Genomic DNA, 23,126 nt, shown 5'->3' with positions numbered 1-23,126 from the left:
AGCTTCACCTTCCTGGGTCTGACCTTGAAGCATTCAGCATATGCCCTTCCGTGCACTTCCCACAGCGAGGCTCTGGGAAAGCAGAAGGTCCTGCACCCTCAATTCGCAGTCAGACGTGACTCTAAGCCAGCCAGTAAAACAGAGGTTTATTAGATGACAGGAACACGATCTAAAACAGAGCTTGTAGGTACAGAGAACAGGATCCCTCAGCCGGGTCCATTCTGGGGCCCAGCGAGCCAGACAACCCTGTCTGCATTCACTTCCCGTCCCCAGCCAGCTTCAAACTGAACCCCCCTCCAACCCCTCCTTTCTGGCCTTTGTCTCTTTCCCGGGCCAGGAGGTTACCTGATCTCTTTGTTCTCCCATACCTTTAGCATCCCTTTACAGGGGAGAAGGGCCCGGGCCATTTTGCCAGAAAACACAGTGTCGGCCAAAAACTGAGGTACCCACACAGTATTCAGAGGAAACATTAAGAACAATCCCACTTTGTCACACCTAGTAAGATTAAATTTGTTTTTTAAATCTAGATTGGACGTTTGCACTAACAGATATGTTTCAGTTCAAACAGGAATTAATTCAGGGATGCCCTGTGGCTTGTGTTATACATAGGTTTGGCAGCGTTCGTTATTTATTTTGTTATGATTTGGATGGAAAATATTGCTGCTTATTTTGAAGCATTTTTTCCAGTTTGTATCTATTTAAATTTTCACTGTTATGGGAAACAATAATTATTTAACGACAACAGATTTTGAGATTCAAAAAGTTAAAGCTTTATAACCATGAGAACACACATTGTCAATATCACGTGTAAATATACAAAGTAAATATCCTTACTATGGTTGCCAACTTTCCGATTACAGAAAACCGAACACCTCTGCCCCGCCCCTTCTCCGAGGCCCCATCCCTGCTCACTCCATCCCCCCTCCCTCTGTTGCTCGCTTTTCTCCACCCTCATTTATTTTCAGCAAGCTGGGCAGGGGGTTGGGGTGCGGGAGGAGGTGAGGGCTTTGGACTGGGGTGCATGCTCTGGGGTGGGGCCAAAAATGAGGGGTTCAGAGTGCAGAGGGGGGCTCCTGGCTGGGGGGTGAGGGGCTCTGGCTGGGGATGTGGGCTCTGGTGTGGGACTGGGGCTGAGGAGTTCAGTGTGTGGGAGGGGGCTCTGGGAGGGAGTTTGGGTGTGGGACAGGGCTCAGGGCTGGGGGTAGGGAGTTAGGGTGCAGAAGGGGGTGAAGGGTGTAGGCTCCGGGTGGCACTCCCCTCAGGCAGCTCCCGGAAGCGGCCAGCATGTCCGGCTCCCAGGACGAGGCATGGCCAGGCGGCTCTGCACGCTGCCCCTGTCCCAAGTGCCACCCTGACAGCTCTCATTGGCCGTGGTTCCTGGCACTCTTGCCCCACCCCTTTTCTGAGGCCCCTGCCCTGCCCCTTCTCCAAAGCCCCGCCCCACTCACTCCATCCCTCCCTCCCTCTGTTGCTTGATCTCACACACAGAGGGTTGAGATGCAGGCTCTGGGCTGGGGCAGAGGGGTTCGGAGTATGGGAGGGGGCTGGAGCCTGGAGCAGGGGGTCTGGGGTGCAAGCTCTGGGAGAGAGTTTGGGTGCAGGAAGGGGCTCAGGCCTGGGGCAGAGGATTGGGGTGGAGGAGGGGGTAAGGGGTGTGGCCTCCGGTCGGGTGGTGCTCATCTCGGGGGGCTCCTGGGCAGTGGCACAGTGGGGCTAAGGCAGGCTTCCGTCGGCCTTGGCCCTGCACCTCTACCAGAAGTGGCCCACTCATCCCTGTGGCCCCTAGGGGGGTGGGTTCCACCCTGTCCATGCCCTCAGGCACACACACCAGTTCCTGGCCAATGGGAGCTGCGGATTCGGTGCTCGGGGCAGCACCCAGAGACTCCCTGACTTCCCCCCTAGGGGCCACAGGGTTGTGCTGTCTGCTTTCGGGAGCGGTGCTTAGTCCCACAGCACCACCAGACATTTAGTGGCCTAAACTCTCCTGGTTTGGCTTCAGTAGCTTCCGGGAGAAAGAGCCCAGTTTCGGGAGACTCCTGGTGAAACCGGGAGAGTTGGCAACTCTTCCCGCCCATGGCGGAGGAGCACGTGTATAAAACTCGAGCATTGCTGGAGCCTGCTCTTTTCAGGGGAAGTGAGAGCTCCCCTGTTTCTGGGCCCTCTTGCCCCTGCGGTGCTGAGTGCGAGACCAGCGTGGCATTGCACTATGAACCTTGCACGGCTCCGTGCAATGGGCAACTCAGGAGTGGGCCACTTGCTGCCCCTGCTTTCTCTGTACACTGCATAGGAGGGTTTGAAATGTCCTGGGAGAGCAGCCCCTAGGCGCGGCCAATGCACCGAACCCCACCGAGCCTCTAAACCTGACCCAGCCCTGCAGCAGCCACGGCTCAGCGCCTCCCGGAACTTTCCTCGGCCGGGCTTTACGCGTAGACGGAGCTCTTTAGCTGCAGCACCCGAGTCAGTGGGCGGGGTTTCCCTGTGATTGGCGGCAGTATGAGCCAATAGAAAATAGCAATGCTCGGCGTATCTTTGTTCCGGCCAATGGAAGGGCGGGGGGGGCTGGCTCCAGGAAGTGCCTGTGGGGCTGTGGTGGGCGGAGAGTTGGCGCGGGGCGGACTCGGGCTGGGGATGAGCGGGGGGCGACATGTCGGAGAGGAAGGTTTTGAATGTGAGTCGGGGGCAGCCTGCGGCGCGGCCCGGAAACGGGGGGAGGGGCCCTGTAGTGGGGGAGGGGACCGGTAGTGGGGGAGGTCGGGACCGGATCCCCGTAGCGGGGGAGGGGAGGGGAGGGGAGTGGAGTAAGGGGAGAGCTGGGGGCTTCGGGGGGGAGGGGAGAGCTGGGGGCCCGGTAGAGGGGAAGGGGAGGGAAGGGAAGGGGAGGGTAGAACTGGGGGCCCTGTAGCGGGGGAGGGGAGGGAAGGGTAGAGGAGAGTTGGGGGCCCCGTAGCGGGGGGGGAGAGGAAGGGGAGAGCTGGGGTCCCCGTAGCGGGGGAGGGAAGGGAAGGGGAGAGCGGGGGGCCCTGTAGCGGGGGAGGGAAGGAGAGAGGAGAGCTGGGGGCCCCGTAGTGGGGGAGGGGAGGAAGAGAGCTGGGGGCCCGTAGCGGGGGAGGGAAGGGAAGGGGAGAGCTGGGGGGCCCGTAGCGGGGGAGGGAAGGGAAGGGGAGAGCTGGGGGCCCCGTAGCGGGGGAGGGGAGGAAGGGGAGAGCTGGGGTCCCCGTAGTGGGGGAGGGAAGGGAGGAAGAGAGCTGGGGGCCTGTAGCGGGGGAGGGAAGGGAAGGGGAGAGTGGGGGGCCCTGTAGCGGGGGAGGGAAGGAGAGAGGAGAGCTGGGGGCCCCGTAGTGGGGGAGGGGAGGAAGAGAGCTGGGGGCCCGTAGCGGGGGAGGGAAGGGAAGGGGAGAGCTGGGGGCCCCGTAGTGGGGGAGGGGAGGAAGAGAGCTGGGGGCCCGTAGCGGGGGAGGGAAGGGAAGGGGAGAGCTGGGGGCCCCGTAGCGGGGGAGAGGAGAGCTGGGGGCAGTGTCTGTTCTGCTGAGAGGCCTTATAAGCTTTGCGTGTGGGTAGGTTCTGAAGTGAGTGTGGGGGAACCCTGACTTGGAGGCCCTGCTCCGATCCTCAGTGGATCCCAAAGTGCTGGAGCAATGGGTGATACCCTCACCCCCACCCCATTTCACACCTTCACCCCACAGCCTCCCCGCTGATCCCGTTCTGCTTTGTTCTTGTAGAAATACTACCCGCCGGACTTCGATCCGTCTAAAATCCCAAAGCTCAAGCTCCCAAAGGACCGGCAATATGTTGTGCGGTTGATGGCCCCGTTCAACATGAGGTGAGGGAGGTGGTGCTGGCAATACATGTACCGGAGAACCTATGGGAAGAGTTTGGTGGGTTTCATAGGATAGTCCTCCCCTTGGTTCTTTACTGTGTTTCCATCGAGCTGACCATATATTGGGATGGAGGGTGAATCTAGCTATTTGCTGACCATACTAACTGGATTTTGGTAATAAGGAATGCTTGTAAGGCTTTGGCTGATTTTTTTTGAGCGAGTTACTGTGTGCACCACAATATTTACAATGGACATAACCTTTTTGGGGGCAGGTCAATTTTGTATAGCTATTAACTAAATATCAGAATCTCCTCTAGAATGGCTTAATCTACACACTCCCAAACTACTATGTATGCACATATAGCCTGATGCTTAAATGCCAGGGCTGACCAAATGTTCCCCTGCCGTATTCATAAGGGGCTTTTAGGCAGGCCTGAGGGCAGCATGACCAGACTCAAGTCCACTCAGGCTTTTCTTTATGATGGACACACCTGCCTATTTAGATTCAGCCTCTACTGTTGCTGAAAAACCTCACCGAAACCAGGGAGGTGGAAAGGATGGTCTAGTGGATGTGACTCTGGCGACCTGGGTTCAATTCCTGGCTTGGCTACAGACTTGTGGTGTGAGCTTGGGCAAGTTACCCAATCAGCCCTGTGTCTAAATGCCCTGTGTTTGTTTTTTAACTATCTGGCCACACATAATAATTATATAATAATATCCATTAATGATGGTGAGGTCCTGAGAAACTGCAGTGATGAAGGCCATATAAGTACCTAAATGTCCAGAATGTGCAGGTGAATGCCCCACTCTGGAGCAGTATGTCAGAGGGAGGCAACTATCAATCAACAGAAGTGACACTGATCAAAGATTAAATGGAAAAAATAGCAATGTATCTAATGTCTTTCTGTTCTGGTCATCTTAGAGGTTATGGATAACAATAGGCACCAAATGTTCAGATGGGAATGTGATTCTCAAGTTACAATGCCCATTAAAACTAGGCTCAGCCTCCTTGTTTGTCAGTTAGACTCCTGTCTTTCTCTAGTCTTGTATTACATTGTAGACCTAATTCACTTTCTCTTTGCTTCCTGTAGGTGCAAGACTTGCGGTGAATACATCTATAAAGGCAAGAAGTTTAATGCTCGCAAAGAGACGGTTCAGAATGAAGTGTACCTGGGACTTCCCATCTTTCGCTTCTACATCAAGTGCACCCGCTGCCTGGCAGAAATCACGTTCAAGGTGAAGGTTTTGAGAGTTCTGTGGCTGGGCTCTTGATTTTGGGGGAGGCAGCCTGGTGTAGATCAGGGCAGTGAGTGTCAGGAGATCTCCATTCTAGTCCTAGATGGTTCCCAACAAATGCTACTATTTTAAGATAACCAGAGGTCAAATTTTGCATCCTAACTACGTCATCTCTATTCCCTTTTTAACAAATAGTAAAGTGTCTCATCCACAGTCTGAGTAGGGCACTATTGCGGCTCAAGTGTCCGAGTACAGTGGGTGTTTCTAGGGCATTAATAATAATTCTTTTGGAAGGTGATGTGAATAAAACAAGGTTGAAGTGCTTTGTGTAGTTTTATGTGTTGCTTTGAAAGTCATTCTGGCTGTTCATTACCAGCACTGAATGGATTGACAGTGACTGGAGTAGTAGCAGCCTGTGGCACATTCATAATAATTCCCTTACGTTGCCCCTGTCTTCCTCAGACGGATCCTGAGAACACAGACTACACCATGGAACATGGTGCCACTCGGAACTTCCAAGCTGAGAAGCTGTTGGAGGAAGAGGAGAAGAGAGTGCAGAAGGAGAGAGAGGAGGAAGAACTGAACAATCCCATGAAGGTATTTGAATGCCCTCCCCTAAGTCCTAAATATTAGACTGAGATTTGCAGGCCTCAGGCCACTTGTGCTTCAGTGCATTGAAAGAGGCTACTGCCCCAGTTCTGCAACTTCGGAATTGGCCTAGGCAGAGCTGGTAACTGAGGTCCCTGCTGGCAGTAGGGTCTGTCTTAGCCTGGAATGAGTGAAGGGAGTTTACCACAATCTTTGCTTGAACTTCTAAAGATCTGAAAATAGGCTCCCCATACTCATGCTATTGCATGTCTAGTACTCATGCTAAACTCTGTCGCTTGGGTACCGTGGCTGCAGGCACTTTTGAATTGCCATACTAGTAATGGAAGCTAATGGGATTGTTTAGTCTGCAGAAGAGAAGAATAAGGGGGGATTTGATAGCTGCTTTCAACTACCTGAAAGGGGGTTCCAAAGAGAATGAATCTAGACTGTTCTCAGTGGTACCAGATGACAGAACAAGGAGTAATGGTCTCAAGTTGCCATGGGGAAGGTTTAGGTTGGCTATTAGGAAAAACTTTTTCACTAGGAGGGTGGTGAAGCACTGGAATGGGCTACCTAGGGAGGTGGTGGAATCGCCTTCCTTAGAGGTTTTTAAGGTCAGACTTGACAAAGCCCTGGCTGGGATGGTTTAGTTGGAGTTGGTCCTGCTTTGAGCAGGGTGTTGGACTAGATACCTCCTGAGGTCCCTTCCAACCCTGATATCCTATGGTTCTATAATACAGTTCCTGAATTGTCGGTGTGGCTTATCCAGTACTTCAAGGGCTTTTCGGCTTTCGCTGCTAGGTTTTGGAGAACCGGACAAAGGACTCCAAGCTGGAGATGGAGGTTCTGGAGAACCTGCAAGAGCTGAAGGAGCTGAACCAGCGTCAGGCAAATGTGGACTTTGAATCTATGCTGAAGCAGTATAAGGACTATGAGGAGGAGCGGAAACGAAGGGAGCTAGAGGAGGATGAGACGGAGATGAAGTGAGTCAACTGGCAATGTTGCTCATATTTGAGTTCTGGTCACACCTGGATATGTGACACTTTCCAGGCTGCCCCCTGTGGGCTGGGCAATGATGTTAACACCCCCCACACTATTTTAATGGGAGGGACAGTGCCAGAGATCCAAGGGAGGGTAACACTTGCAATCTGAGGTTGTGTTGATTGGGATGTGAGGAGATCTAGTAGGATGGCTGATGTCCCACCTATCTAGACATAACAGGTAAAGGAGACACATGACAAGTGGTGGCCCTAATACTGAAAGAGGTAAGGGAAATATAAGTGACCTATTCCTCCACGGGGAGGCATTTGCATGCCAAAAATCATGGTCCCAGTTGGCATTTTCGGCAAAGAGATCAGAAACTGAGCTGGCCTCTGAGACTGAACTCTCCTTGAGAGAAGGCCTCTTCCAGGGTTTAGGGCTAAAGTACCTTTGTGTCAGGGTGTAGGGAGAAACCCTACCGCAGTGTCCATGATAATATTCTGGGGCTAAATGAAAGACCTGTCAGCAGCACTGAACTGCACCTAAAAAGGGGACTTGGAGTGCTGCACGGATTCCAAGCCTGCCAAACCGTAACAGCTAACACTAGGAAGGGAAGATGGTGTCTGGCAGCTCTGTGGGAGCTGTTGAATTCTGGCAGAGTGCCTGTCCCTGCTCAGTTGTAACATATCAGAACTTTAGTGTGTGCAGGACAGCACTGCTCTCTGCAGGTCTCATGAAGGTGGATGGTTTTTATTGTGTCATAGACTCCAAGGCCAAAAGTCCACGAAGATAATCTAGGGTTTATCTTCACTGCCAAGGTAAATTGACCTAAATTATGCTACTCCCAGCTACGTGAATAACACTCTCCAGTGGACTTCCCTTATGTTTCTGAAAGAGCTGGATTACTGGGGTCCACCGGAGAGTGCTCTGCCGTTGATTTTAGTGGGTCTTCACTAGACCTGCTAAATCAACCCCTGCTGCATCGATTGCAGCAGCAATCTCCCCATAGTGAAGACCATCCCCTAGTCTGGGGGTGGGCAAACTTTTTGGCCCAAGGGCCACATCTGGGTGGGGAAATATCATGCAGGGCCATGGAATGTAGGAATGGGGCAGGGGGCTGGGGTATGGGAGGGAGTGCGGGGCGTGGAGGGGGTGTGGTGTGCAGGAAGGGGCTCAGAGTAAGGGGTTGGGGTGCAGTGTGTGGCAGGGGTCTCAGGGCTGGGGTGTGGGGTGTAGTAGGGTTTTGGGGTGCAGACTCTGGCCCAGTGCCACCTACCTTGAATGGCTCCAGGGTGGCAGCAGCGCACAGCGGGGCTAAGGCAGGCTCCCTGCCTGCGCTGGCCCCGCGCCACTCCCGGAGGCAGCCAGCACCATGTCCCTGCGGCCCCTGGGGGAGGGGAAGGGAGGAGGCAGAGAGCTCTGTTTGCTGCCCTCGCTGCTCTCGCCTGTGGGTACCTCCCTCGAAGCTCCTATTGTCTGCAGTTCCCCATTCCTGGCCATTGGGGCTGCAGGGGGGGTGCCTGCAGGTGAGAAAAGTACCTGGAGTCCTCTGCTTCCCCCACGCCCCGCCCTAGAATAGTTCCGGGAGCAGATCTTTTAGAAAAATCTTCCAGTTTTGATTTAAAAGTTTCCAGTGATGGAGAATCCACCACTGACCCTTGGTAAATAGTTCCAATGGTTAATTATTCTCTCAATTAAAAATGTAACACCTTACTTCCAGTCTGAATTTTAGTTTCAAGTTCCAGCCCTTGGATTGTGCTCTACCTCCATGTGCTAGATTGAAGAGCCTATTGCCAAATATTTGTTGCCCATGTGGGCACATATAGACTGTAATCAAGTCACTCTGTTACACCTCTCTGGGGGATCCCTTTGATTTGCAGAGCTATGCTGGAACAAGCCCAGAGCAGGCGATTCCTGGAAGACTCTGACTCTGATGAGGAAGCTGCCCAAGTGCCCTCAAGATCAGTACCAAAAGCGAAACCCACAGACATCTTACAGGAGGTAAATCCTGGGGGTAGGGGCTTTTCCAGCAGCGTGGCTCTCCGAGATGGGAGATTTTTCCACAAGGGGACAAACTAAAACCCAGCATACCGCACTGCATGAGAAGTCCCCTGGTTTGGAGACTTTAAGACACAATTGCCTCTTTTCATGCCTAGTTTAGAAAATGTGGCTCATTGTGTATTAGACTGAAAGGAAGAAATGAGAGGTTTTGGTCGAAGTAAACTTCAGCCTGTATCAGCTAGCAGAGGGGCTCATCTCCATGGGGGTGAGCTGCTGCTAAGAGCCCCCACCCTTACTGTCATGCCTGATGATGGTTCAGTGGTCAGCACGTTGCTTCTGGCTTTGCTCCCTGGTTTAATCATCGTACAAACTGAAGTCACATCAATGCAAGATTAGCAGTGATGGAAGATGCCAGCGGGACAGCCCTGAAGACCGAAGCCCTGTGTTTATACACATCAGGGCAAGCGCCCCTGCATGATCCCAGCCTATTGTTCTGATGCTTGCTCTGAGGCGGAGAGAGCTCAATCCTTGGTATAATCTCCACAGAGGATCCAGCAAACAGGCCAGTTAGTGCCAATTGCAGATGTTGCTTTTTGATGTCGATCCCTGTCCACTGAGACCGTCAAACAATGCAGGCTTCTGAAAGCTTTCAAATGACTCCCAAGCCAGGCTGGAGTTGAGCTGTGAAATGTTCCCTGCCCCAGTGCTAATCCTTCTGAGCCATCTAGTCACTAGTGTGTTAAACCCAGTGGTTGTTCCAGCAGCCAACATGTGAGGTCACAGAAGCTGGATACGGGAAAGTCCTGTTGCGCACATCTGGATCACCCCTCTGCCAACGGACAACTACGCCTGCTGGCCAATGTCTCTTCCAGGCTTGCTGTGGATACCCCAAGCAACGGGGCATCAGCCCTGGGTAGGCTCTTCCACAGCCTTCTTGATCTCTGTGACAGCAAGCTTTCCCTGGTATTCAGCCTGAATCTTCCTGGGCTGATTTCGTTCCTCTGCACTTAACAGTGCACTATCCCATCCTAGCCAAACCCTTTCTTGACACCCTTTAGCTATCCAGAGAGGGGCTTTCTCCTTGCTGCTCTGCGACATGTTACCTCTGTGTATGCAGCTCCGAACCACCCTTGATTTTGACGATGATGTAACATTTTGCATAGTGTCTCTTCCCCTATAGCGGCTCCAAGGACAGAGAATGTTAATATCTGTGCTACCTTCTGTAGGATACCGAGCCCCAGAGTAAGAAGCTAAAAATTGAAAGCTGGGAGAGGAGTGTGGGCAAACTGAACAGCAAGTCCCAGCTGGCAGGCCTAGTCACTGTGAAGAAACAGACCCCGGGCTCCACCACGGCTAACAAAGTGGGAAAGCAGGCTACACTGCAGAGCTCAGGTAACTTTGGTTCAGTCTCACCTGCATGGCGATGTGGGATCTGATTAGCAACTTAACTCCAGGCCACCAAGGTGGGGTCTAACAGCATGGTGACATCAAGCAGTTTAATCTCATGTGTCTGTATTGTCTTCAGTTATATGTTACAGTTTAGTAATTCATGACCCAATAGAACTTTGCCAGAATGGCATCAAGTCTGGTGTTGGGATTTCCAGTAGGGCTAATGCCCAGTGTTTCAGAGAGGAAGCCGTCTCCTCTCTCCTGCCTCCTGTATAGCGCATTGTTATGGGGAAGTAAAATTCCTTCCTGACCGCTCTGGCAAAGAGCTTGTGCTCTGATGCATGAGGGCTGATTGCCAGTGTCTCAACTTGTATATTAACATTTTGGTGCTCAGATACAATGATGGTGCCGGTCTGTAGAAGTACTATGATAAATACACCTCTACCCCGATATAACGCGAATTCGGATATAACGCGGTAAAGCAGCGCTTCGGGGGGGCAGGGCTGCACACTCTGGTGGATCAAAGCAAGTTCGATATAACACGGTTTCACCTATAACGCAGTAAGATTTTTTGGCTCCCGAGGACAGCGTTATATCGAGGTAGAGGTGTATATTGATATTGTTGCTCATAAAACAGCTCCTCTGGTTGTTCTGTGTCTGTACAACACTTAACCCAAAGGAGTCCTGGCCCATAACTCAGGCTCCTAGGTGCTACAGTAATACAGACGGTAATGCGAGACCAGCCACAGGGTTTGAATTTACTGTGCCGTTCCAAAACGTACTTTCCACAGTGCAGTTGGGGCAGTTGGCACAGCTGTCTGCTACAGTAACATGAACAGCCCGCAGCTGATCAGAAGCCATCTTTCATCTTCCTTTTAAGTTGGTTAAATCTCCTTTTACTGTAGAGGGAGGTTATGTTGTATGCTGTGATATTCGGATAATGCGATTCTGCCTTCCCCAAACTCCCATCACTTCCAGTTGCACACAGCATTCGTTCCTTCCTGTCCTAAACCATTGCGTGGGGTTGCCTTGTTCTGTTGAACAGCGGCTGTGGTCCATCGTAGAGGTGGCTGCATTTTGATCGCTGGAGAAATGATCCCAGCCCTCTGGGTAGTTTGTTAATCTTTTTGAATGACAGGTGCTATGTAAGATTACATTGGCTGCTGATCCAAACCTGGTGTTTCATGAATGGCCCAGTTGAATGATGTTTTCCCTATGTGATCCACACAGCAGTCCCTCCGCCCCCCTTTCCAGCTCGAGAGCTTGTACACAAAAGACAGTTTCACACACTGGAGGCCATCTCACAGACAGCATCTGTGTTAGACTGAGGTTTGACTCACCTCACCCTCTTCTAGTTAGGTGGAAGCCTTCTATGCTTAAGTATCTCAGACGTTTCCATTCTCTTATGTCACCATCAGGAGGCAGGAGGGGAGCCTCCATAGAAATGCGACCATCTCAACGTCAAACCTTTTAATCCTCATTGAGATTCAGACAAGGTGCCAAGGAAACTGTTTTACGCCAGGTCCTAATGCCTGGTGTTGCAGCGGGTGCTCAAAACATGGCAGTGCCCATCCAGGCAAGAGCAGGAGTGATTTCCTCGGGCGTCCATAAGGTGCAGCTCTCTGTTCTCCAGCCGTGGGTGTGGGGTGTGAATGATTGAACCTGCTCTGTTTGGCTTCTAGATGCTGGAAGTTGGAGCTCCTCGCTACCTTCTGTGACCCAGCCCCCATCAGCAGCCCAGGGCTCTTCCCTCAGCCTGCTGGGGGCGTATTCCGACAGCGAAGACAGTACCAGTGACTGAGTCTGTGGGTCTCTGCTGAGAGCTCTCGCTCCGCTTCCTTACCCTGCTGGAGTAGAGCGAAGCCAGGAGTTGGCAATGGGATGCAGTGAGGGCAGAGTTTCCTCTCTCCACCCCACCACCAGGCAGCTGCTGTCCTAACAACCGAATCCTGCCAGAGAGCTGGCGTCCTTATGCATAGACGCTCCCCGTGGGATTCCCAGGCCGTCTGCACACATGGCCAGTCGTGTGTAATCAGAGCTGCCCTCCCTTCCTGGAAACCCCTAATATATCGTCATGTTGCAGCATTCCTTCAAATTGGGATACAGGGGGACTGCTTCCAATGCAAGCAGATTGCCTCCAGCCATCTCTTCCCATTAAACATCCATCAATCTGGGCTCCTGTCAGTCTGTCGTGAGTGATGGTGGCACCAGCAAACCAGAGCTGCCCAGGGGAAGAATCTCTATTAGATGAGACAAGCTTCCTCTTTTCAGGCATGTTTCCAGCATCTTCAGAGAAAGGTTCCTCACCACGTGTTTGGGGAGATCGGGGAGTAGAAAGTGGCTGCCTGGCCTGATAGCGGGAGCAGAGCCCCAAAGCATGTCGGAAGGGGCTGAGAGCAGCAGGTCACTCGCTGTGGCTGGAATCCATCATGCTGTGTTTATCGAAAGCCTTGTCAGAAGCAGCTAAGTGGAGGGTAATGAAGTGTGTGGTTCTATATACCATCATCTCCCTCACCACGCAGCAGTCTCCTGGAATTCCTGTAAAACCCAGTCTGTCTCCAGACCCCTCTGTTAACTCTTCCCATGTCTGAATTCTTGGCATGGGGCTGCTATCTTCTTTTCTGTCCTCCTCAACGTTGCTACATTTAGCCTGTGCTAAAGTTAGAGGCAGCGCTAGCGCCTCTCATTTCCCATGAGGATCATGCAATTTTTAAACACAGATGTTTAACTTCAGATGTAATAAAGAGTTCTGAAGAGCATTTCTCCCTTCCCCTGTCATTCTTTGTAAAGGGGTCTTCAGATGGTGTTGCCTAGTGGTTAGGGTAGGAGATTGGGAAACAGGACTCCTGGGTTCTCTTGCTGGCTGTGTGTGTGACCTTTTTAGTTGAGACACAGGGAGTCACTAAATCACCTGCCTGAGAGGTCTACAGGAATATGTTGAGGGTGGATTAATTAATTGACTCGCTGGAGTGGGAATGGAAAAGATTTAAAGTCCTGGATCAAGTCTGTGCCCACAGAATATGCAGAGGATTCAGACGAGTTCAGCAACCGCGTGCTTGCTTCATGCTATTGTGTCCTTAGCTCATAGACTTTCAGATCGTAAGGGACCATCCTGGTCATCTAGTCTGGTCTCCTGCCCATCGCTGGCCACAGAACCTCACCCCTTCCTGCTCCTGGCTGAGTTACTGCAGTCCTCAAATCACAATGTAAAGACTTCAAGTTACAGAAAATCCGCCATTTATAGTAGTTTAAACATGCAAGTGACCCATGCCCGATGCTGCAGAGAAAGGTGAAACCTTCCCAGAGTCCTGAAGCCCCTTAAGGTCTCCAAGCAGAGTCAGGAAAAAAAACCCAAACCACCCTGCAGTCTGTTCCCCCAAAGTCCTTTCCTAGCTCTGTGTAATGTACTTTCCCTGGGTTCTCCAGTTTCCCATGACATGCTGTGCTTCTTGCTTTGAGAGTTAATGGGGGGTTTCTAGGCCTCTCTCCCTGCCCCATTCTGTCTTCCTGTGGCCTTCTAACTGGGTGAGTCAGACAAGACAAGGTCAAAAGCTGGCCGAGATTCATGCAATAACCTCTTTGTCTCAAGTCATTCCTAACTATGGCCTGGGCCCCCACCCCCATAAAGGCAGTCCCAGCTCCAGCAGCTCGTTACCCGAACGCTCAGGAGCAGGCAGCGGAGAGTGACCACAAGGGGCAAATGCAGCCTTGAGTGTCCCCCTCTGTCACTGTGGAGGGAGGGTGAAGCTGCCCAGCTGTAGCTTTACTGAAATCCACGACTCCTGCGAAGAGCACCAGGAGGATGCGTCTGCCAGAGGCTTTGATTTAGGGGTGTGCCGAGCCAGAGACTGCCCTTGCGAAGGCTGGAAGCCCTGCTCAGGGGGGCAGTCACAGCAGGGCCTTGTCTGATCACTGTCAGGCGTAAGGAGGGGCGAACTGTGCACTGGAGCAGTGCTCTGAATTCCTGCCAGGCTTACAAAGGTTAAACCAATAGCCGCAGGGAGACGCATCAAGCACTGTGCTGTCATCCAGTGCTGCTGCTTGGTCTCACTCTCCCCTGCCTCCTTTTTGGGAGTGGGGGCTGGCAGGGGAAGGGCGCTGGCCTCCTTAAAAACAGCGCTCCTTTGGAAAGGCAAGGGCCGGGCTGCTCCTGCTGTGGAGCCTGTGTGTGAACTGCATGGTGCGTTCGAGGGTGCACCCAGCCAGGCCCTGGAAAGGAGCCGGCAGCCAGGAGATGCTCACTCTGCTGAGAGACATTAATGGGCTTCCGAACTCTCGTAATTAGATTAATCTAAAAAGGGTGAGCGAATGCCCCTGGGGGAGCTGAGGAAGGTGCAGCCAGCCTTGCTGGCAAAGCAGTGCCAGTCTGCCTCCGCCAGACCTGCTGGCTCCATGAGCGTAGCAGCCCTGCAGCTCTGGTTTACCCACAGCGATCAATGGAATTACTCTGTCTCATGGAATCCCATTTCTCTTGGGCCTCGGTCGCTTTTCCTTTGTGATGACAACGGGGAGGACTCCGTGCTCTCCCTGGCAGGAGACACGTACCGCATTGCCGCTGCTGGAGGAGCACCGTGGCAGGGACGACTTGCTTTCGTCAGAATGTTACCAGCGTTTCTGTGATCAGACTCCCTCTCGGCAGCCAGTTAGAACCGGGCTGTCGCATTGTGCGCATGTGGCAACAGCTGCTGGGTGACACTTGGAAAAGATTGTTTCCCATGTACCAGGTTCCTCCCCCTTCTGCCCCACATCCCACTGCTAGCCCCCGTGACTCACCTTGATTTGTATCACAACAGCGCCCAGAGGTCCCAAGCAAGATCAGGGTCCCATTGTGCCTGGTGCTGTATGTACCCCTACAGCAGGGCTGTCCCTGCCCCAAAGAGTGGGGGAGAAGGCTGCTGTGGCCTCATTCACAGCAGGGGGGTGGGTAGCCCAGGGCTCTCTCAGCTTTCTTCCCGAGGTCACCCAGGCAGTGTGCTGCAAAAGTGGGGCTTGAAGCCAGTACTCCAAAGTCCCGTAGTGATGCCTGCTCCGCAAGCCCATCCATCTTGCTGCCATGCACTAGAGACAGGTCCTTATTTCCTCAGCTTCTAGTGTAACCTGGGTGCTCCATGTGCCTGCCTGGAGTTGAGAGACTTCAGTTCATTCCAGGTAAACAGAAGAGCCTGCCAGCCCCGTTTTCAATGGGCCACCTCGGAGCCCTCCCCTCCAATGAGCCTGCCTGCCTGCTACCAGCGAATCTTTCCCACATGCCTTCACTGCTCCTTGATCCGCGGGATTATCCGTTCTGCCATGGCCACTTACACCCCCGTCCCCATCTGATCACATGATCCTAGGGGCTTTCCATTCCACTGCCTGGTGCGGGTAGGGTGAACAGATGTCCTGATTTTATAGGGACAGTCCTGATTTTGGGGTCTTTTTCTTATGTAGGCTCCTATTACCCCCTACCTGTTTCCTGATTTTTCACATTTGCGGTCTGGTCACCCAAGGTGCGGGGTACGATCCATCTCTGCCTCATTGCCTCCCCAATTGTTCCATTCTTCACCCTCCGTCCTCCTCGATCGTTATCATCCTCTTCAGGCAGCGCTTGTCAAACCTTATCGGAGCTGGCTTCCGTCAGGCTTGCGTTTCCCTGGGTCTCCCAGCTGCGTAGCACTGTTGGGAGAGTCTCCCAGGCGTCTGACAAGAGGGAGACAGTGGCAAAGATGGCAGGGAGTATGGCTTGTTGTAAGGTATGGGCCTGGGAGCAGGGAGTTTTTATCCCTGGCTCTGCCACTGGCCATAGGCAAGCCGCTTGCCCTCCTTGTGCCTCAGTTTCCCTGTCTGCTAAAGGCCCCTCTGACCTGCCAGGCAGAGTGTTTGTGACACTTGGCTAATGTGCGTTCGTAGAGCGAGTTGAGAACATTGGATGGAAGGTGCTAGGGAAAGTCAAAGTGTTATTAAAAGAGTTACTTAGTGTTATTAAGAAACAGCATTAGGTGACCGTAACAAGTGTTCATTGTAACGAATGGGAGACCCAGTGCAAGTTATTTATGGCCATCCTCAAATGGACTGAAACCAATGGAAGGTAGGAGCCTTAAATATCTTTGAGGATCTGGACCTTGGGGCTTTTCTGCACCGTGCCGCAGTGCAGGCTACAGGGGTATGAACTGTAGAGTGCTCGAACTGCCCCTGCTGGCGCGAACTAATAGGTACCTACTGCCCGTTAACATGGCGCTGTTTGAAACAGGACGGCATCCATGCGAGCGAGGTACCTTTTAGTTCGTGCCAGCAGGGTCTACGCAGGGCTCTTAGAGCCTCTGCAATACATTCGAGCGCCCCTCAGTTCACACCCCCGTAGTCTGCTGTGCGGCACTGCACGGACTAGCCCTTAAAGTTGCTTGATCCTGCCGAATAGTTATGTCGGTCACCCGGTGCCTCCCCGTCACGCAGTCATTGGAGGGCGGTGCTGAGCAGACTGGATTTACACAACGGCAGGGCGAGGAGCGCTTAAAGGATTTCGTTCAGCCCTTGGCCAGTGCAGGGCCGGTGCAGCTCCTGTAGTCTCAGGGTTCTGGCTGGTAATGTGGAGGATTGCCCTTTAACCGGGTTCCTGAAGGTCATTGGCCCACAGCTGTTGGTGCCTGCATATTAGGCAGGGACTCACCCTACATGCTCATGATGGTCTCTTCTCGCCTTCAAATCTATGCAGTGAAATGTGGCATTTGCCCAGCCTAGGGATCACTTTAGACAGGTACAAACCAGGCCCCAGTGGTTACTGTCCACGTGCACGACATGCAAGTGAGCAACGCAGAGTGTTATTACTGCCTGGATCTGCAAAGCAAGGTCACAACTTCCCCCCTCCCCCCCCCCCAGCCTGCTTCTCCTGCAGAGCTGCTCTTCATTGCCATGGGAGGCGGGCGTGCAGCAGGACCAGCATTTCCACTGCTCACGAAGTGTCTGTGGCTGAGCTGATCCTGTGTACAGCGTGGTGGCATCCCTCTTTACCCCCTACCCCGAGGCACTCTTCATTACTGCTGTGCCTGGGGGAACCTTGCTCCATCCTATTACCTTCTCAGCCCTGCTCAGCCTCCAGGTTAGCAGCTCCCGCTGGCTTAGCACGCCGTGTAATAAACCCATACGGAGGCTTTTGATTTTGCCAGCACAATTGCATTACTCCCTGTTAAAAATGGCTCAGCCTGGGGTAATAAATTGGAGGTGTCAGAGCTGTTTGCTTCTTCATCTCCTTTCATTACCCAGAGCAGTGATTGATCTCTGCTGTTGCTGTCCTCCAGCGGCCCTGGGGAAAGAAAATGGGAATTGCGAGTACCGATGATGCTTTGGGGGGCAGTTTGCAGGGGGACAGTTGAGTCTGTTTGGGGGGTGGACTGGGGAACTCTCCCATTCTTCCTCTTTGGGGGAGCATTTTCACAGCATTTTAGCCATCGGAGAGAGATGAAAGATCCCTTTTGGGCTGTGTCTGGTCCCCTCGCTGCAGCTGGGTTCTTCCCTTAAGCGCTATCTCCAGCACTTTTTCCAGTTTAGAATGACTCAGTCGATGCGACATCCACTGTATCCTTGGAGAGACCATTCTGCCGTCTACATTTTCCTCACCCACCTGCACGGCGGTGATGGGGTTCTATTGAGGTGTTTCACATAATGAGGGCTGGGGGAGAATTCACCATTGTGGTGAGGTCAGTTCTAGGCCAGCCTCTTTCCAGATCCTGCTCGGTACCCCGGCCGAGGGGCAGCATGTGCCAGACTCAATAAGTTCATCCCTCAGGGAGTTCACTTTGCTTCGCGAAGGATACCAAGGCAGAGGTGGGGTGAAACACCACTTGATTTTTCACCACTTGGGCCCTGCTTAAAAGGTCCAGCGTAGGTGGCGTGTCTAGCTGGATTTCCAGCTGCTGGTCCTAGATTTTCAGCCTATTCTTGCCATATTCCAAGTTTCAAAGCCCAGCTGCTTTCGAGGACATCTGCACTGCAGTCATGGGGTATGTTTGCCACTTGTGTGGACATACCAAGCTAGCTCACGTACTGGAGCCGTGAAGCCATGACAGCACGCACTTCAGCTCCCCTGGTACCCTGAGTCGTTACAGGGCTTGCCTGTGCTGAAGCTTCTGGCCTAGCCTGGTGCCAAGCAGGGGTGAGCCCCGGCTCTACCAATAGCAGCATTGCCTGCCTGCACTGTAGGGGGTTTTGCAGTGGTTGGCTGGGCTATGGGCCTGATCTGAAGTTCCCTGAACTCAATGTCTGTCTGTCTACTGACTTGCCCAGAGGTGGGATCAGGCCCTGTATTCCCAGCCCTAATTAATGAGCAGGATTTCACTAATTAACCCTCATTTAAAAACAGCAAACAGGGACCTATTTCAGCATGGATTTAACACACCCAGATTATTTTGGGCGTGTGCGCTCGCTTGGGGGAGTGAGACAGAAGAAATGTTAACCCCCCTGCATTTAAAGGAAACAAAAGACAAAAGGCTAAATCAGATTTTCCTCTTGATTCTTCTGTCACTAGAACAATGAACATTCCTGGCACGTGAATTATAATTAGCAGCCTCTTCAAACATGAATACTTCAGATGCTGGATATTTATATAGGGCTCTGGTATTTATATTTGATGAGATCTGTCAACAACTGTTCTGCTAGACAGAATGTTTTTCAGCGGAGCACATTAAACAGAACAATTAGCTGGCTCTTACGCATATTCCCCCTAGAAACACATTTAGGCTACTTCTCCATCGCTGATTGGGGAGGGGGGGGAAAGGGGGGGGGAGAATTCTTTGTTCTGAAACAGAGGAATAGATGAGTGTCCCAGGAGGTGGCAAAGAACGATACCGTTTTTATGAATACTAAGTACAAAAAGCTACATTGAAGTCAGGACTACAATGTACCAAAGGCAGAACACTCAGAGGGAAGCGGCGGCAGAGTTCAGGGCTCAGGTTGAAAGGACGTCATCTCTGCTTTAAAGGAAAAACAATGAGACTGTGCCCTTTTGGGCCGCTTGATGATGAATGAGGAAGAGTTGAAAGATTTCGTTTCCTTCTCCAAAAAAAAGAAAAAATGAGGGGGGTTTTAACCTTAGAAAAAGCAGAAAGATTAAATCTGGTCTTCCCTGTTTTTTTGCTGGATGTCTCTTTGAAAGGCAAGAGAACTGAAGTGGGGAAGAATCTTTAAAGACAGCTTTTCTCCTGAGTGTTTGTCTGATTTAACTCAAAGGTCTATGTGAACAAAACCAAATGAACCCAGATCTTTGAACAGTCTGACTTAAAAAAACCCTCAATGGCTGAAGTTTCACTTCCTTGGTTGCTATGTGGTGGTGTAATCCTCCCAGTTTTCCAGTTGTCCATAAAGTCTTCCAGGAAAAACAGTAGACAAGATTTGAATGTATAATGTTAGGTCTTTATACATCATAAAGAAACAAAGCAACCACAGAGCACTAATGACCACTGATAGATAGGCACCTAAATAATTTTGAGGACCTAGCAGTAGGGCCCTGCTCCTGCTCTGGGTAGATGGACCCTTATTTCCATACAGAGCTGCTTTGCATTGGGAAGGTACTTCAGGACCATGGCTGCAGGAACCGTGCCTACCTGACACGCAGTACATTGAATGCTAACTCTTGAGGGCACTTGTGCACTTGCCCTCTTAATCCCAAAGGACACCAGGTAAGCCCCCCACAATCCTGCAAGTAGATCTATGTCCGTCAAAACCCACTGGTATCAGTCTGGCATGGAAGAACTGGCAGGCCTGAGCCTTAATTAGGAGCAGAGCTAATTGAGAAATGGGGTGGTGTTTCAAATGTCCACTCATCTAGCTTTCTTCAACGTTTTCCAACCAGCTTGAAGTAAGAGCCTGTTGTTATGTTTCATAACATACAAACAGAGAAGTGAGATGAAAACATAAAATAGTCTCACTGGAAGGTTGCAACGTAGCACTGCTTTATTTTGTAGAATTCAGGGTGATAAAAGCAGAGAGAGACAAAGCAGGCTGCTCCCAGAAGTACAGCTCACCCCACCTTGTTACTCTAGGCTTCCTGGATGCAAACTGACTGCTGTGTTCATGCTTCCCTACAGAGGCTCCTGCCTGCAGAACCAGAAAACCCCTGAGCATTTAAATTGATAGCTCTCCCATGTTAATAGTTTTCCATACACTACACCTGTGAGCCCGGTTTCCCAGGGCTTGCAGCATACAGACACACACACACCCATGTAGCGCCAAGGATATTTTTAAAGCTCTGTAAGTTCTTATGAATGTATTTTTATTACAGTAGCACCTAGAAGTCCCAGCTGAGGGTATCTCTACACTCCAACTGAACTGCAACTGGGGGACAGGATTGAGTTTGGGTAGGCAAACCCACATTAGCTTTCATCTAGCTGATGTGGCTGAAAATAGCCCGGCCTACCGTGTCTTCACTGCTATTCGTAGCCTTGTTAACTAGATTAAAGCTAATTTGGGTATGCCTGTGTGACACACCTTCCATTGCAGTGTAGGCCTGCTCTGAGATCATGGCCTCATTGTGCTTGGAGCTGTACAGAGACGTAGTGAGAGACAGTCCCTGCCCAAGAGACCTCACAGTCTAAGTAGCAGAAGGGGAAATGACTTGCCTAAGAGCACACAGTAGGTCAGTGGCAGGATTAGAACCCAGCATGCCTAGCTCCCCAGCGGGGCCAGTGCTCCAGCCATCCAGCCTCGATTTCCCCCTGCTGCTGTGACTAGGGCTGAAACTCATCTAGTGAGAACATTTCAGGTGGCCCCCCAGGTGAAATTTGGCTTGCACAGTATTTCATCTGCCCACCCAAAATAGTCCTGGCCAGTCAGAGCTGCAGATGCTCATCCCCTCCCCACCCACCAGGGAGCAACCAGCTGCCACTTTAACAGACTCCAGCGCATCTCAGTTCTCATCCATCTAGCCAGCCTCACTGTTGTTTGTTTTTCTTTAATTCCTATCGGCTCAATTTCTCTCTCTCCACCTCCAGCTGCCCTCGCCTTTAATTCCCCCCTCCCTCCACTTTCCCTCTCTCCCCGATCTCTCTCTTCTTTATTTACGGCCACCTTCTCTCTAGTGAGCAGAGCCAGTTTGCAATTTCACACCTCAGGTTGGGCTGGGCGCCATGGAGCAGCCAGCGTGCCTAGCTGGGGACAGCTGGGGGAGATGGGATGGAGAAGGCTGAAAAAGGAAGAGATTTAAACCTCCCCTCTCTGCATACCCCCAACTTTCTTTTGCCTGCTCAATTTCAGCTTATCCCTCCCTTTTCCCTGGTCAGTTTCACTAGGCTCTGGCCTCTGGCGGGAATTGAATCTATTGATGCTTCCCCAGGCCACGCTCCATAAGCAGGGATCTGGAGAAGGGGCATTTTCCCTCCTGCCTCCCTTTTCCTGTTGCAGGGGATGACACTTCTCTGGGAGCCAGGCCTGGGGAGTGCTAGGTATCTGCCCCTCCAGCTGCTGCCTTGCTTCTTGCTGAAGGTCTCTGTAACCTTTTCAAACTAGAGGGAGCTGTGCATGCAAAAACCTTAGGGCCGGGAGGAGGAGGCGAAAAACCCTTTGACGTATCAGGAGCAACGATTGCAAAGAGGCTTCCAGACCTTCCAGCTACCGATTTTTTTTTCTTTATCCCCCGCCTTTCCCCAAATCATCCCCAACAACCGCATCAAAGCTATGACCGGCTTCCTTAAGCTGCAGCTCCTTCCCTCCTTCCTCCCAAAAGTAGCCCGCAGGTCCCCGAAAACAGGAAAGAACTGATGGATGCAAAAGGCTGAAAAGTCTCTTCCCACTCCCGCCTCCTTTTCTTTGTGCAGTGGCCTTGCAAAAAGCTACTGGTGGTGGTTGGAGATCACTGGTGCGGTTGTTTGGGCTGTGTTGTGTTTGCAGCTGCTTTCCTGGATCCTGGAAAGGAGATGAGCTCTCGAGGAAAGCATCATAACAGCCCTCTCCAAATCTAACAAAGGAGAAGAAAGCTGTAACTGGACTCTTCCAAGCTAGACTTTTGCTAAAGTTTTCCAGTCCTGCTTTTGTGAATGTCTCTTAAGAGGGAGGAGGTTTGATGATTATTTTTGTTTTGTAAGATCCCTGTTTGGGCTTTGGAATAAATCACTGTCTTTCCCCCCCGCACCAGAAATAAAACCCGAATGATGGATGTGTGCCAGCGTGTACTGGAGATTGTCTTGTTTTTCCAGGAATTGCGTGTATGAGGGTTTGACACTTCAGCAACCTTAACTGTAAACCAAGGAAGTTTCTGGTGGTGATGGGAAATAAATATATACACAGCTTCGTATCTGACAAGCAAATGTAGCCAGAATGCGATTCCATTCCCTGGATCTCTTAGAGGAGTCTAACAAAGACTTAAAAGAACCACTGGTTATATATTTATGTATTTAAGAGGAACTTTGTCAAGGCAGTTTTTAAGTGGACATTAATGTGCCTGGCTGGTGTTTGAACGGGTGAGATGTTTATTGTCTAGGGTTGTTTTGGGGTTGTTTTTTTTTATACGTTTCTTTCCAGACCATAGGAAATTGTCTTTGCGGGATGCTCTGTTGTTGCTTAGATCTGATCGTTCCATAATGAACTGGTACATTTCTTTTCTCTCTCTTTCTTTCCCCTTTAAAAGCACTAATGCTTTGTAAATGCTTAGTATCGCAAATCCGTTTTAGGGATTAAAACCGATCTCTTAGAAAGACACTCTGGGGCTTTCTTTGGAGACAGGTTTTTGGCTGCAGGTGTCTATTTTTTGAAGCATAGTGCAGGGTTGATGACATTTTAAAAAAAAAAGACTTTTTCTCCCCTCAATTTTCCATTGCATTTGAACTGGTAATAGATTGTGGAACCCTTCCATGATCCAACCCCCACACAGAGATCTGGTTTGATGTAAGTATTTTATTTCATAGGGTCTATAGGGTCTCCAGACAGGAGTGTGTTGCTTTTCGTTTTGCATTAAACATCTTTGAAACCCTCTTCTTTTAAAGGGAGAGAGGACATTTCATTCCCAGCTCCTGGAGAAGCTCGCTCTGGGATAAGACATCAGTCTGAGACATAAACATTGGAGACCCCTTGATGCCCAGGGTCTCCTGAAAGGAAGATGAACGACGCCCAGTTTGGATTATAAATCATGGGGACCCACTAAGGCTTATCTGAT

General features: G+C 51.3%; 1 protein-coding gene across 2 annotated transcripts; it reads left to right on the top strand.

The window, feature by feature from the left end:
• Window positions 1–2,584: 2,584 nt before the first annotated feature.
• YJU2 (YJU2 splicing factor homolog) lies at window positions 2,585–23,049 on the top strand. 2 transcript variants are annotated; one of them, XM_030540313.1, is made up of 8 exons: window positions 2,585–2,668; window positions 3,720–3,820; window positions 4,909–5,053; window positions 5,516–5,650; window positions 6,443–6,624; window positions 8,503–8,623; window positions 9,850–10,015; window positions 22,957–23,049. In XM_030540313.1, exons 1-8 carry the CDS (start codon window positions 2,645–2,647, stop codon window positions 23,025–23,027), a joined length of 945 nt encoding a protein of 314 aa, XP_030396173.1. In that variant the 5' UTR covers window positions 2,585–2,644; the 3' UTR covers window positions 23,028–23,049. The 2 variants fall into 2 exon arrangements, with proteins under 2 accessions (XP_030396173.1, XP_030396172.1); XM_030540312.1 differs by lacking the exon at window positions 22,957–23,049 and adding an exon at window positions 11,695–12,771.
• Window positions 23,050–23,126: the final 77 nt, after the last annotated feature.

This window comes from Gopherus evgoodei, chromosome 22 (assembly GCF_007399415.2).
Source record: "Gopherus evgoodei ecotype Sinaloan lineage chromosome 22, rGopEvg1_v1.p, whole genome shotgun sequence".
Taxonomy (NCBI): Eukaryota; Metazoa; Chordata; order Testudines; family Testudinidae; genus Gopherus; species Gopherus evgoodei.
This window is presented reverse-complemented; position numbering and strand designations above follow the sequence as displayed.

Bases quoted from the DNA above. Each gene is read 5' to 3' on its own strand.
- YJU2 (XM_030540312.1), top strand. From the start codon at position 2,645: ATGTCGGAGAGGAAGGTTTTGAAT. The intron at 3,821-4,908 runs GTGAGGGAGGTG...TGCTTCCTGTAG, and splicing joins ATGGCCCCGTTCAACATGAG to GTGCAAGACTTGCGGTGAAT. The intron at 5,054-5,515 runs GTGAAGGTTTTG...TGTCTTCCTCAG, and splicing joins TGGCAGAAATCACGTTCAAG to ACGGATCCTGAGAACACAGA.